Genomic DNA, 13,739 nt, shown 5'->3' on the forward strand with positions numbered 1-13,739 from the left:
CATTAAAATTCACCCATGGCCATCTGTGAACGTTCGCTCTAAGTGTAGTGCTTTGTTTCCATTTCTGCACTGCTTGATTTGGACATTTCAGCATTTTAATCTTCACATATTTAGCATGCTGGGAAAGAGAAATTCAGCTCCCTCACATTGATTCACAATAAACATATTATGGAAAACCAGATGTTCTGTCAATGTGAGGAAGACATAACATTGATTTATTCTAAGTAAAAGATCAACATTAGTATTTCCAAAGAATTTTGTATAGGTAACCTCATTGACATTTTGAAATACTTTCATTTCCAGGCAATTCTTTAAGCCCAAACTGAAAAGTTGTGTTACTTACTGTGTTTCTAAAACAGACACATAATATTTTAAATTATAATCCCTGTCCTTGTTAGAACCATTATCTGGTAGACAAGTTTCTGTTCTCTATACATGGAAATGGAAATACCGAATTTTATCAATCTTTTTAAACACTGAAATTTAAACATTCCTCATAAAAGGTGCAACAACAACGAGATACCTCATTTGGGTTTCCAGTAACTATGTGAAAGGGGATAGGTATTTTCATGGGACAAATCAAAATACTGAATTTTAGTTTGGAGAATGGGTATCAGCTGTATTTATTAAATTTCGCTGCAAAATTGGCCTACATTTCTGATTTGTAACCAGCCCCATATGCTCGTTTTGATGCTTGTTGTACTGTGGTACTCTTCGTAGAAATTGGAATATAAATTTGATCCAAAATGTGCCTGCATTACGGTCTCAACCAATTTCATTGCATGTCCTTCACGCTCCTTCTGATTCGACATTTGTCCCATGCTCAATTCCAGTTGATTAAGCCAAGATCAAATGGCTCCTGGCTACAGGGAGCGAAGGGGGAGAAGGTTAGCAGTGGAGATTTTATTCTGGAAGACCTCTTGACTCAAATCAGTTGTCACAATCTGCACGAATACCCAAGACAACTGAGCATAAGATCACATATGACCCCTTTTTTATGATTTACTGGTAATTCTAGACACACACGCAATATTTGGAGGGTTTTTATTCCTACGTAAGATTGACTACAAAATAACGCCCAGGTTAGGAATTTTCACATCCCAACTGAGGGGTTTTATTCAGTCACGTCTTCAGTGTTGCTTTCCCGTGTAGCCAACCTCTTGGCTTTTTTGGTCCACATTGAGCAGAGCAAGTCATCAAACAAGATGCCAAACCATCGCTATCTGATCGGAGGGACACTGACCTTCTCTTCCTCATATCTGATGGTGTTTTTTTATCTGCCAGACAAATGTCAGAAATACCATTCCCCAAGCAGAATCACTTTGGCACCACAGCCAACTTTTCTCCTGCCTTCCCTCTCCCCCTGGACTGTGTACAGCGGGGCTTCAACAGAGACGTCTGCAATACTGCAGCTATCAGTCAAACCGTAATATATAGGAGAGAGCTCCCAGCATGCCTGAAACCTTAGGGTGAGAGTATAATATGAACATGCCTTGGATGTGGGACCGTAACTGCATCTTTAATAAAACTAAAAGAAAGTGTTTATTTCATTTAAAATAAACCTATACTATAGATTGTAAAACATTTGACAATGTAGTATCACTATTGGACTGGCTTTTGTAAAAAGACAAATTTATTTTTCAAAAGCAAATGTATTAATTTATCAGGTCATTTATAGCTTCACAATAAATAAACATTCTGCAATAAACAGCTTATATACTCTATCCTGTACACTACTACAAAGGAAGAGTGGGGTCAACAGAAACAACTCCAAATGAATAATAATGTTGCAAGTATGCCTTATCAACTTAAAAGGTGATGACAACTTGCTGCACCAAAGAGGTAAAAATAAAAATGTATATCTGCAATAGAACAACACATATCTCTCATTCGTGGAACGACTGTGACTGGTTAACATTTTTTTCACCGATATGGCCCATACCCTCTTTGCAACAGCCCATTCCTGCAGCAGCATTGCTAGTGAAAGACTGCTTATATTCGATATGCATAGCACTATGGCTGCACATACATTACACCCAGAGGGCCTGGTGACCAATGAATAAGGTCATGACAGAGTTAGAAGAGAATACAGTGGAGACAAACTGTTTATCCTTGTTATGAAATCAGGTTGCTAGTACAATGATGAGTGGAGGATGTTTCGGAATGGAAAATGAGTTCCCTGAAGGCATCAACCACAGTTGGAAATGACAGATTAATGCATTTGAACACAAGAAGTGCTACTGTCAGTTTGAGACATTCAACTCACGGGAAAGCTTGGAGGAATCTCTTTAGAAAATATGTCATTGGGTTAAGGTAGTGGTTAAGGTAGTTTTTTTGGGGGATGAGATGATTGCTTTTGCAAATGTGTTATGTACTGCATTGTCTATATTTAGAACAGTAGTTTTAAAGATAGTGATCTGGGACTGTGGGGTCCTTCAGTGGTCTTCACTGGAAATAATTCCAGTCCGAATACAAAATCCCTATTCGTTTGTGTACTTAAAGTCTCTAACGCTACCCTAATTTGTTCCTCTCATGGATTACCAGTACATTTACTCTAGTCACAAAGTTTTTTTTTTTTGTTTTTTTTTAAAAAGAAACCCACAGACTCATTTACGCCTACTGTATTGATGTAATTTCCTTTAGCTTCAAGATAATCTTCTTCTCAGTAACCAAAAGTAGACATTAAGGTTAAAGTACGACACACGCTGCTTTGCATGATCGATCCCATGCTGTATATGAAGTTGTAAGGAAGTTCTTCGAAAGCTATTCTTTCTTTGTAGTGTTGACTATTACATATCACACAATGCAGAGATGCTGCTTGTCTGTCGTTGTATATTTTATGTGTGTACGTGCATGTGCGAATACAAGTGTGTAAACAGGTGCAGGAGTGTGTTTTTCACAGCAGGGCAAAACTAAATTACCTGCAGAGGTGTGTGTTCCTCTCTGAGATATTGTGTACTACAAGACAGGAGAGGAAAAAGGGCGAGTGGAAGCGGGGACAGAGACAAACCACAAGCAGAGGGTGGGGGAGAGAGAGAGGTTGTATGGATTATAATTGAGGCAGGAGTTGGTTGATCCAGCATGGCAGACAAGTGCCACAGTCTTAGACAGAGGCTAAGTAGGAGCAAGTTGGCCCACAGTCAGATTTGGGGAGCCGGGGTGCTTAATCATCCGGCCTTGGTGCTAGAGTTGACAGGTGAGTTATGAGCTGGCGCTACAGGTAGGAGCCCCAGTCTTCCCACTGCTCACTAGGACCTTCGCTCTGGCCATAAATAATGCCTGGACCATAAAATACTGATTTAGGATTACTGGGCAGGCCCTATCTTGAGCTGGGTTAATTTTTGCTTGGTGTGGACAGAGAAGGTAGTCATGGGTGCTGATGTAATGCACATGTGCTATACTGTATTTAAATGAATAATTGAGTCCAATATCAGCCTCTAGCTCAGTATCACCACCACTTTTCTAACCTCTCAGGCCTGCTTTAGTCTTTTGCCAGTTTGGACTCTGAACCTGTCTTGGACTCAGCCATTAGTTGATGTTGACCAGACTTTTTCCCTGCCTGTCTAAAGCCATTGTTACATCCGTCTCTAAAGTGACGTGGCACATCCAATCATGCCAGGCTGCATTAACTGCAGTGGGTGTGTGCTCTCAGGAAAGATCTTGGCTGTTTTTACATCTGCCCTTGACATCCTGACGTAGGCCTAGTTGACGTTTCGATCTAATCTCAGGTATCTGCTGACGCAAGTGGCTACGAGATGGACCAGTGATGTCACTTGTATACTTTGGCCCCTGTTGATGTGATTTCCTTTAGCTTTTGCTACACACTGGTACAAAATGATGCCGAATAAAGGTAAACAATAGAAAGTTTCAGCAGTTCCAGACTTATTCTGCGCTCTACAGAAACAGGACACACTTAAAAAAGGATTAAGGATTAATTAATACTGAGATGGATTGGGTCACATAAATCGGGTGACAAATTAAAGGGAAAAACCTGAATAAATGATCTGAAAAACAATACAAATTAAGATGGGTTTGAGTATGAAAATATACTGTGAATTGTATACTATGGCCTTCAGTCACCAAAGTTTAACCTAATTGAACACCAAATGAAGATATTGGAATAACGCGTTAGCCTCCACCACCATCATCAAACACCAAATGAGGGAATTTCTTTTAAAAGCAGTGGTGTTCATCCTGCCACTTACAAAAAACATTTTTGATTTTTTTTTTTTTTTTTTTTTTTTTTTTTTTTTTTTTTTTTTATCTTCTCTTTTTGTCACCCATCTGTATACATGTGTTTAGATGTAGTGACAACGGTGTAGCCAGACTTGTCAGGTACATCTGATCACAAAGATTGTGTGGAAAAGAAATGCTTAGGTGTACTTCAAAGATTCTATTTCTACCCAGACCACTTAATTACTCCATTCAATACAAAACATTCAACCATCATAAAAAGAATTAAAGTCCGTTTGGGCTTCTTTCTGACTCAGTGACTAAGTTTAACATGGCATTGAAAATGTAGAATTCTCATACAATTAGGGGGTGCTGTACACTGTAGAGACACATGTGTACGCAGGGACACACACACACACACACACACACACACGCACGCACACACACACAAGTATATACTGTACACATCCAGTGTGCTGCTCAGGGACATGGTAATGATTTGGCATATGCTAGCAATATCTCTACTGAGCCAGATGCCCTGATTACAGTAGGAATATGTATGCGGTTTTATATAAAGCTTCAGTGTTGGAGGATGTGCCTGCTTGCATAGAGAAACCGTTTAAGCAAATGAGACAGTTGGGATGCCGCCATATATAATTTTTTATATATATATATTTCAGTAGTTTTCATTTCATGCCTCTTGTAGACATTTAAGTTATTGTAAATGTAGTTTCACAGTGTTAGTTAGAAAAAGCCATTTCGAAATATACACCAAATTACTTCAATAACATTTCTGTTATTTTATCACTTCATGGCATGACAGCTGCATTAAGATAAACCTTGGTCATTCCTATTAAAATGCTAATGCTATCTTCAGTCAAGACTTTATTGTTACTGTACAGCATTGGTAACGTGCTGTATCAAATATTTAAAGGGTTAGGCCTACTATCTGGGGTGGGTTTATTTGGCTGCCCTCTAAGGACATTATGTCGAGGTTACATTCATCAACCTTTGGATTTCTCGCATTGTGATGAGACGATTTTCTGAGAACGTTATTGTTCATTGAAAGTAAGCTATAATGAGTAATCAGCATTTATTTCACCATACAATTTCTATTAGAGAGGAGTTATTTTAATTAAGAAATTCATTAAGTAAGTTCATTCATTTCCCCGCAGGTGCCATGGATTCTCTTATTTAATATCGGGAGTGAAAAGCTGCTGAGGTTGAGGGCAGGTTCCATCTGGTTTCATCCTCTGGTGGGGTAGATTAAATGACAACAACAGAATTAAATAAACATGTATCAAATGGTGGATAGTTTTGGTTAGGAGCAATCTAGCTCTGAAAAATAGAAACGTTATACATTAACCGGTGAATTTAACTGCTGCTAAATCCCATGAGTATCTTGCCACAAGGAGAGACTTCAGCGTTGTTCCACATGGCGCCAATTACTATTGTTTCAGCAAGCTGCTTCACTCCTAACTGACCATTGCACATAATTTCACTGCATTTGCCGCATATTGCAGCTTAAGTCCTCTGCCTGCCCTCCAGCTGTATACAGTAGCTGTCGGCATGACACTTCTCTGGGTTGATGTATGCAGGATGCTATCTGTCATTGCCACCACATTGCATAGCCCCTTCAGTTTGACACATTTGACAGACACTGTCACCCATTAATGCCATGGTATTACCGAGGTTGTTATCACTGTATCAGCAGTTCGTAGAATGTTCCGCGAGCGTTGAATGCTCAGTGCGTAGTGAGTGCAGCAGTAGGATCGTCATCCTGCTTGGTTCTTTAGATAGGCTTTATGAATATTATAGCTGCTGAGTAGAAAGTCAAGAGATCACGTGGCTCTTCAGGCTCAAAAGGCATTGTGATGGATGTGAAATGTTGGAAAGACATTGTAGGACAAAGTGTTGGCCCACACCATCGATCACTCATGCGAAGCAGATGACACAATTATCTCTCTCTCTTCCAGCAGGCGAGTTTATAAGTGCTGGCCAGAATATTTAACAGGGAGGAGAGCGCTCCCATGGGATCTCATTTGCACAGGTGTCCATCTGGTAGAAGTTGTCTCTGATAATCTCCACATCATGTTACATTTGCATCCGTGCTTCATGAAAATGGCACACCCGCTGTAAGCAGAGCGCGCGGCACTGGCCAGTCCGAAGGGCGAGGGATTGTTTGCCGACACTGTAGCTAAGACCAGCGTGTGTTGTACTAATCCACGAGGCAACTAATGCTGTGCAATTATGTAAGGATTTAACATGTTTGTAATTGTTTGTTGGTTCAGCTCAATTTGTGTAACCAGCTTTGGTTGGAAAATTAGCAATCAGATTTTCCTAAATACTGCCAATTTGTTTGGTCTTTTAACCAGGAGGGATTTGCTGCAGTCAGGCTGTGGGACTTGTCAATTGTGACAGTATTATTAGCCACTTTTAACAAAGAAAAGGTGCTCTTATTGAATGCATTGATCATCAAGGACCTTTGCTTCTGTTCCCCTCCTTTAAATAGCGCAACTTTCACGGTGAATCAATGTGTCCATTGATTCCCATGTTCTGTTAAGAATTAAGCAAGTAGCAGATCCAATCACAAATTTGCTGTCCAATTAATGACCAAACAGGAGAGCTGTAGATGCTTAGCAGCTGTATCTTTACCTCTCATGTGGCTGTGAAGCATTGCTTTCCTGTGCAAGAATAGATCCGGTTTCCTACATGGTTCTGCATTAACACATGAGAATGTTCAACCCAGGTTGGTTAAGTATTTGAAGACAAATGTCTGCAACACAGATTACTGCAGGGATACAGCAATACCAAGCAGCGAAATGAAATGTTTATTCCACCGTGGATCAATGCACGTCAGTATCTGTGAGCCCAGGCAAGCATTTAGTCTTCAAACATTACAAGTAATCTTGCATTTTACACCTCTCCCTTTGCGTTATAAATTTTCTCCTTCATGTATATGACTTGAACAGTTACAGTACATCAAATGTAGCAAGTCATTTTCTGCTAGCTCGCACTGTATTTGCCTAATATGTGAAAACAAAAGAATCAATCAATCTTCAAGTGCTGTTGACATTCAGAGCTGTTGCTCCATATTACCGCCTGTGTCCCTGCCCCACACACATGTACAAATACGAGTATAAATTATATATTATGGTTTTCCATTAATAGTTAAGAGGTAGGCTCATTATTCATTCTTGGTATTTATACTTGAATGAATAAGAAAAAGTTTTCAGAATCTGTAATGGTCCAGATTAGGGTTATATTGGAGATGGTCATTTAACATTCAGCATTAAAGGAAAGTGTTTGCTTTGAAAAAAACTTGAATTGTAAAAATGATGGATTGCTTTCCCCAGGAAGGTTTCTTTCCCTCTCCCACTGCTACATTTTGTGATTCACATGGAATCTAATGAATGAGCCTTGTGGAGATTGTAATAGCGCAGACTCTGAGTTTATGTGAAGCCAGAGATGGACTGCCGGCAGCTTTTGTTTGCTGCATCTGGCAAGACTTCAATAGGATATTGACTCATTTATTTCTCTGACTGATTCATTAACTTTGTATTTTTGCAGGAACTCCACTTACTGCATGAAGGTGTCCATGTCTCTCACAGTGGCGGAGAATGACACAGACCTCTGTTACAACTCCAAAATGAGGTTCTTTGAGAAGGCAGAACTAAGCAAAAGCAAAGACATCAGCTGCACGGGCATAGAGGATTATCTGCAGCCAGGAGTGGAACCTGAGGTTGTGTGGTACAAGGTAAGATACACCCTTTTCATTAGCTGTTTGCACAAATAATCATCATTGATTTAATTTCCCTTCAAATGCAGAGGAGCATGATGTTGTCTAAACAAAGGGTTTTGTCTATCACCTGAAACCCGTCATGCACATTAGTAGAGTTGGACTTTTATTTTCAAATTAAAAAAGCTGCTTCACAGGAAGTTCTTTCATTTATCTGAAGAGTAACCTAGTTCAGGTCAGCCATATTCAGGTCTAATTAGCGTCAAATGCTATCTCTTCTCTGATCTATGAAAGTAAAAACAAAATAAATATATAACTGAAAAAAAAAAAATCAATTCACTATGTAAATACACTTCTCGTGTTTCCTCAGTTTTGACCTTAAACTTTCTCTTCCTCCTCCCGGAGAATGGTGACACCCACAGTGTGACTGACTCAGCCAGAGCTCCCGTGTCCGACAGGGCACTTTGATAGCGCTGTTAGGTGAAGCTCGGGGGCCAATTTATCAAACGTTAAAGTGTGCTGGATTAGGTGGCAACAACGCTTCTTCAGTTTCCCACAGAATCAAATTAAAATGGCAGATAATTATTGTGGGCTCCACACCCTCCAGTTATTGGCTCTCACTTTTTCAGTGGGGGCTGATTGGATTCTAGGAGGCCTGTTTTGGACCACAGTTTGAAACCAAACCCACAGTGCCCCAGTTTCCTTTGCCCCAGGTGTTTTGTGGCCCAAAATCTCAGTTAAGACAGAACACTGTAATAGGCAGCAATGGTGGCCGAGATCACCATGATCAAAGCAGTCAAAAACAGTTATTTTTGGAAGTTATCTACCAGCTTTGGATGCTAAAGTTAACTTCCTCTGTACATATTTAAATGCTTCTGATTCGGTTGCACTAAAAATGTTTCCAAGCAACCATTTACGCATTACTCATTACGAGACATTTCAAGTATCAACGGTAACCTCACTTAACCATCTGAGGAGTCGTCATTGGAAACTATTTAGAAAACAGACACTTTCAAATAAATACGTGGCAGGTGATTGGATAAACCATCTGTCTATCACATGCGCCATTGTGATTTTGAATGAACAGTCGCGGCCGTCACACACACAACTAAACAACGCCCGTAGCTGCCAGCAGCTCCTCACCAGACGCAGATTGGTTGAGTTAGCTTGAAGTTCAGATACAAACACATTACTTGCATCCTGACAAAATGGATGTTTGTGCGATATGCGATCCCGTGATTTTCATTCAATATGCTTAAAGCTCAGACGAAATATAAAGTCCGACGTCAAGTAAAGGCGTGTTTCCTGCTGATTTCAAACATTGGTTACACTTGACAGCCAACAGTGACACATTATGTTTACTTTATTCTAACATTCTGGATCCCCATGGTCTGTGTTTTAAATAAAGGAATGCAAGCCAAAGCAGTGGAGACAAACCATAGAAAGGAGGAGGGACACTCTATCCATCAAGGAAGTACGGGAAGATGACATTGGGAATTACACCTGCGAATTACAGTTTGGGAACTTTGTGGTACGGAGGACGACTGAGCTGTCCGTCACAGGTAAAGTAAAAGTATACGTTTATTCAATGCTGTGAAATCCCTTATTTGCAGAGTCATCTCTGCTTACTTTTGTTAAGATGTTTAAACACTGTCCTTTACTGAAAGAGATACAGAGAGCCGCAGTGCTTGCCACAGAAAATAGGAATGTCACGAACTGTAAACTGAAAGCCTCAGTGCAAACATATTTATATTGAAACCATTTCAACTCAAAGGTATTTCCACAAATGAATATCCGCATTGTTGCTCCTGGCTTGTGCCAGGTGATGGTTTTCGACAGATTGTGTCGCTGTGCTCTGGGGGGGGAAAAAGTGGCTTGAGGTTGTTAAATTGGAGCTTTTTAAAGCTGCCCTCCTTTTGCCAAAGTGTTGCAGTCTACAGCATCACTGTCTCTCTCTGTGACTTCTAGGCTTCTTTAATTGCTAGAAGTGGAAGTCACACAGAGCCACCTCAGCACTTTTTCTTCAAGCTTTTGAAGCATTTAAGCCTGAACTTAAAGTGGGTGAGAGATTGACACTGATTGTTATCTGATTGGAATTAGTTTGAGATATTGTCCCGAATGTTCTCAAAAATGCTTGTTTAAGTTTTTGATTAATAAACAGCAGCACGTATAGTAACTAATATTGATTGAAAATAATAATGGTACCGGTCATGTCAATTGCTAGATTTCAAATGGACAATTCATACAAAAGCAGCTCCTCCTCTCCGTGACTCATTTGGCTGAGCTCACTTCTCCTGTGGTGGCTTACGTCTGCAAGGATACGAACAAACACAGGATGACGCAGACGGAAACAAAAGTGAGAGAAGTGAAGAGGTTTTGGATGGATAGAAGGGCTGTTGCATTTCAGTGCAGCTGCCACTGCACATTGTAGATGCAAGGGTCAGACAAACAGTTTGCTGTTAACTGCTACTTGATTACACTTTATAGACCCTTTAAAGAGACAAAGACGGACTCCAGTGAAGGACCAGCAAAGTCATAAATCATTTTCTCACCAGCCTTAAAATGTCACCCTGGGGGAATAGTCTTAATCTCTATATACTTTAGAGACAATCAACATTTCAAAACAAGTGGCAAAAGAGGATTGATGGTTGTCCCATGGCATTTATGATTTTTTTTTTTTAGAAAGAAATATACTCTCCCACCTGTCTGTGTTTACTCCCACATCCAGTCTGCCTGTACATGTAAGTGTGAATATGTCTCTGTTTACAGTGGTGCTCATAGGTTTATGAACCCATGCTAAAGTTGACTAAAACGAGGAATAAAAAAATCATTTTTTGGAAATTCATCTAAATCCCTTCGTTAAAAGAAATTTAAGGATGCCAATTTTATTTGTGAATAAATAATGTATCATAAATAAATATATATTATACCTTAAAAGACAGGGGGCATAGGTTTACACACCCCTATGTTAAATTCCCATAGAGGCAGGCAGATTATTATTATTATTATTATTATTTTTATAGGCCAGTTATTTCATGGATCCGGGACACTATGCATGCTGATAAAGTTCCCTTGGCCTTTGGAATTAAAATATGACTTTTACTGTAAGTTCAAGATACAATTTTGCCTCAAGGTACCAATGTATACAGTGTGATACAATGGGTTATACAAGTTCTCATTGTTCTGAACTTAAAGGGCTTTTTATCTTTGGAGAGCGATGGCAGTGTTCATTCTGCTTTTGGCTTGGTTGCTTTCCTTTTAGGCAGAATTGCTTTCCTCTGAATCTTGGATTCATTTATTTATTTTCCATCTTCTATTGAAGTTTTGGGCTTTTGTAGATAGTGTTTTCTTTTGTGCAGCCACGGCAGCTGTACTGATCATGCAAACTATCCAGTTCTTTTGATCTATATTCTATTTTTGTCTGCCGTTGCTACATCACTAGACATGAAACACATTGTGTCCTGTAAAAAAAGGGATTTTGTTCTTGGAAAGAACTTCTGTGCATAGTGTTTAGACCAGCAGATATAGAAGCGTTCATAAACTGCCTTGAACAACTTTTCTGTCCTAAACACCTTGAACTTTCATCAATGATTAATCATGCAAGACCCTGTAAGTCTACATGATTTCCAGTTTCCCTCCAAACCTTATACTGTACTGATTTCAAATTGAATCTTTGTACTCCACTGTAATTGTCATTACTTGTGTGTGCAAAATGCTCAAGTTTGTCTAATTTTCACAATTAATCATGATAACAAGCATTCAAGGGTTCAATTGTTTAGGAAAGTGTCAGCCATTTATCCCCATTATATACCCATCGAGGCCAGTGAGAAGAAGTGTGAAATTGAAAAAGAGTAACAACACACAAACAGAAGCACATTAGAGCTGAACAAAAAATGCTCTAACAAACTAAGACATTAGGCCTTTTGTAGGTACTTAACAATCCTATTGTATCAGAAATCCTTTTCAAAAATTATTTCTTTTCCTAGACTATACAGAGGCATGTAACGGCACATTTGCTTGACCAATCACAATCTGCAGTACTGCTAGTAACTATTGAAGGACCTAGAACTTGCATTTAGTATCGCCTCATGAGCAGCACATATGTTGAGTTCCAGGACATTGTCCCCAAAGATGTGAGGACAAGAGAACAGTGGAAACAGATGCAGAACCTGATTGGCTACACATTATACACATTATGTTACATTTCATTACATTCCTGCAGTGGAAAAAGGCTTTTTTTTTCTTTCTTTTTTCAGACCTGACCTTTCCGTCTGCATACTTTCTTTTTTTAAATCTGGAATAAGTATACATGAACCTTTTATGTAATATTATCATCAACCTCACACAGACAATTCCAATTCACTATCAAAACGCTTGTCATTCTCCTGTTTTATCAACAGCCCCCAGGCCCTCTCAAAGCAGTGCAATGGGACAAAAGGTCAGATTCCATGTGATTATAATGATCGCCACTAAAATCATAATGAGCTCCCTCGCTGGTCAATTGGAAGCGACGTTCCTTTTTTGATTTCAAATTTGGAGTTTTGACTTTGACAGTTCTGACTTCTTTGTGAGGTGGCCCATTTGATGTCTTAGATTAAACATAGCACGATAAAGAGGCACTGATGGAATACTGTAGATGTAAAGGGGAACAGCAACTTTGGTGTGTAAAATAGTCTCTCAGTGTAGCTAATGAGCTGGGACTGATGCTGTTAACCTGCTTTTCTTATGTTGAACCAGCATGCACGGAGAGTTGTTTAGTTGAGGAAGGGAAGGGGCGTGATTTGCACTGCAAGCATGTAAATAACCAAAATGCCTGAGAGGTTGAAAATAATCATGAAAATATCTCTCCACATAAAATGTCTCTGCCTTCTTCCTCAAACTGACTGGCGCATTCACCTGATATGTTCCATGTCCTTAAAGTCTGAATGAATAGACAGATCTGATGCTAGAGTAGTGGCTTAAAGCAATCCTCGTCGCAACACTCATTTCGACAGTCTTTCAGTCGAGCACACTGAAAACCAATTTCTCTCAAGTGAACAATGGTTTCTTGTGAGAAAGCACCATTCTATAGCAGTATCTTGCTTACTATAGAATATTATTGCACAGTGACTGGTTGGGAATGAAAGGAACTGTTTTGCTTCCTCAGCTCAACCACTGCTCTCGAATGATGGGAACCTTTCCCTTGATATGGCTGTGCATGTGTAAGCCAGAAGCTATTTTATTCAAATGTAGACAAAGAATAACAAGGGCAGTACAAGTTTAGAACATGACTATTCATGGATTTTACGCCGACTTTGCTAGGAGCATGACAATTAGGGACAAACTCCAAAAAATGTCTTTACTTTAAAGATGAAGTGCATTTTTAGAATCAGAAAACTAACAACACAATGTTCAGGGTTCCACTTTGATATATTTTTTTTTTTTCAGTTGACGTGCCATTGTGAATAATTGACCCCATTTACATCTGGTGTTAAGATGTGCTCTGTATCTGGATATTTGATGAGGAACAGAACAAAAGCATGTTAATGCAGGGTGTAATGGAGGCTCGCATTGTGATCTCAGTCAGGTGGAAATGTGTACATTTTGGCCATATTTTATGGAAAGAACTCTGCCGCCATGTTGAGATGATCACCTAACTCAACCTTTCCCAAGTTGCCCATCAAAAAGCTGCAAACACCCTGTTTTTATCAAGCAGAGATCATCAAGGAATAGCGCTGTGGGAGACTCAAGGGGCACGACAGTGTGCAGGACAAATGTCTTGGGACCGCTGAGGTTACACATGTGCTAGCAAGCTTCTCCACTAGCACAGATTTCCTTTTTAGCTTCA

General features: G+C 39.6%; 1 protein-coding gene across 3 annotated transcripts in view; it reads left to right on the forward strand.

The window, feature by feature from the left end:
* The window catches only part of LOC116674158 (interleukin-1 receptor accessory protein-like 1), a 264,381-nt gene that overhangs the window by 133,445 nt on the left and 117,197 nt on the right, over window positions 1–13,739 (forward strand). For all 3 annotated transcript variants that reach the window (XM_032506682.1, XM_032506680.1, XM_032506683.1), the window contains 2 exons: window positions 7,744–7,930; window positions 9,321–9,474. In XM_032506682.1, coding sequence (XP_032362573.1) covers window positions 7,744–7,930; window positions 9,321–9,474 — 341 coding nt within the window. The remainder of the gene's footprint in view (window positions 1–7,743; window positions 7,931–9,320; window positions 9,475–13,739) is intronic.

The sequence above is a fragment of the Etheostoma spectabile genome, chromosome 24, assembly GCF_008692095.1.
Source record: "Etheostoma spectabile isolate EspeVRDwgs_2016 chromosome 24, UIUC_Espe_1.0, whole genome shotgun sequence".
Classification (NCBI taxonomy): domain Eukaryota; kingdom Metazoa; phylum Chordata; class Actinopteri; order Perciformes; family Percidae; genus Etheostoma; species Etheostoma spectabile.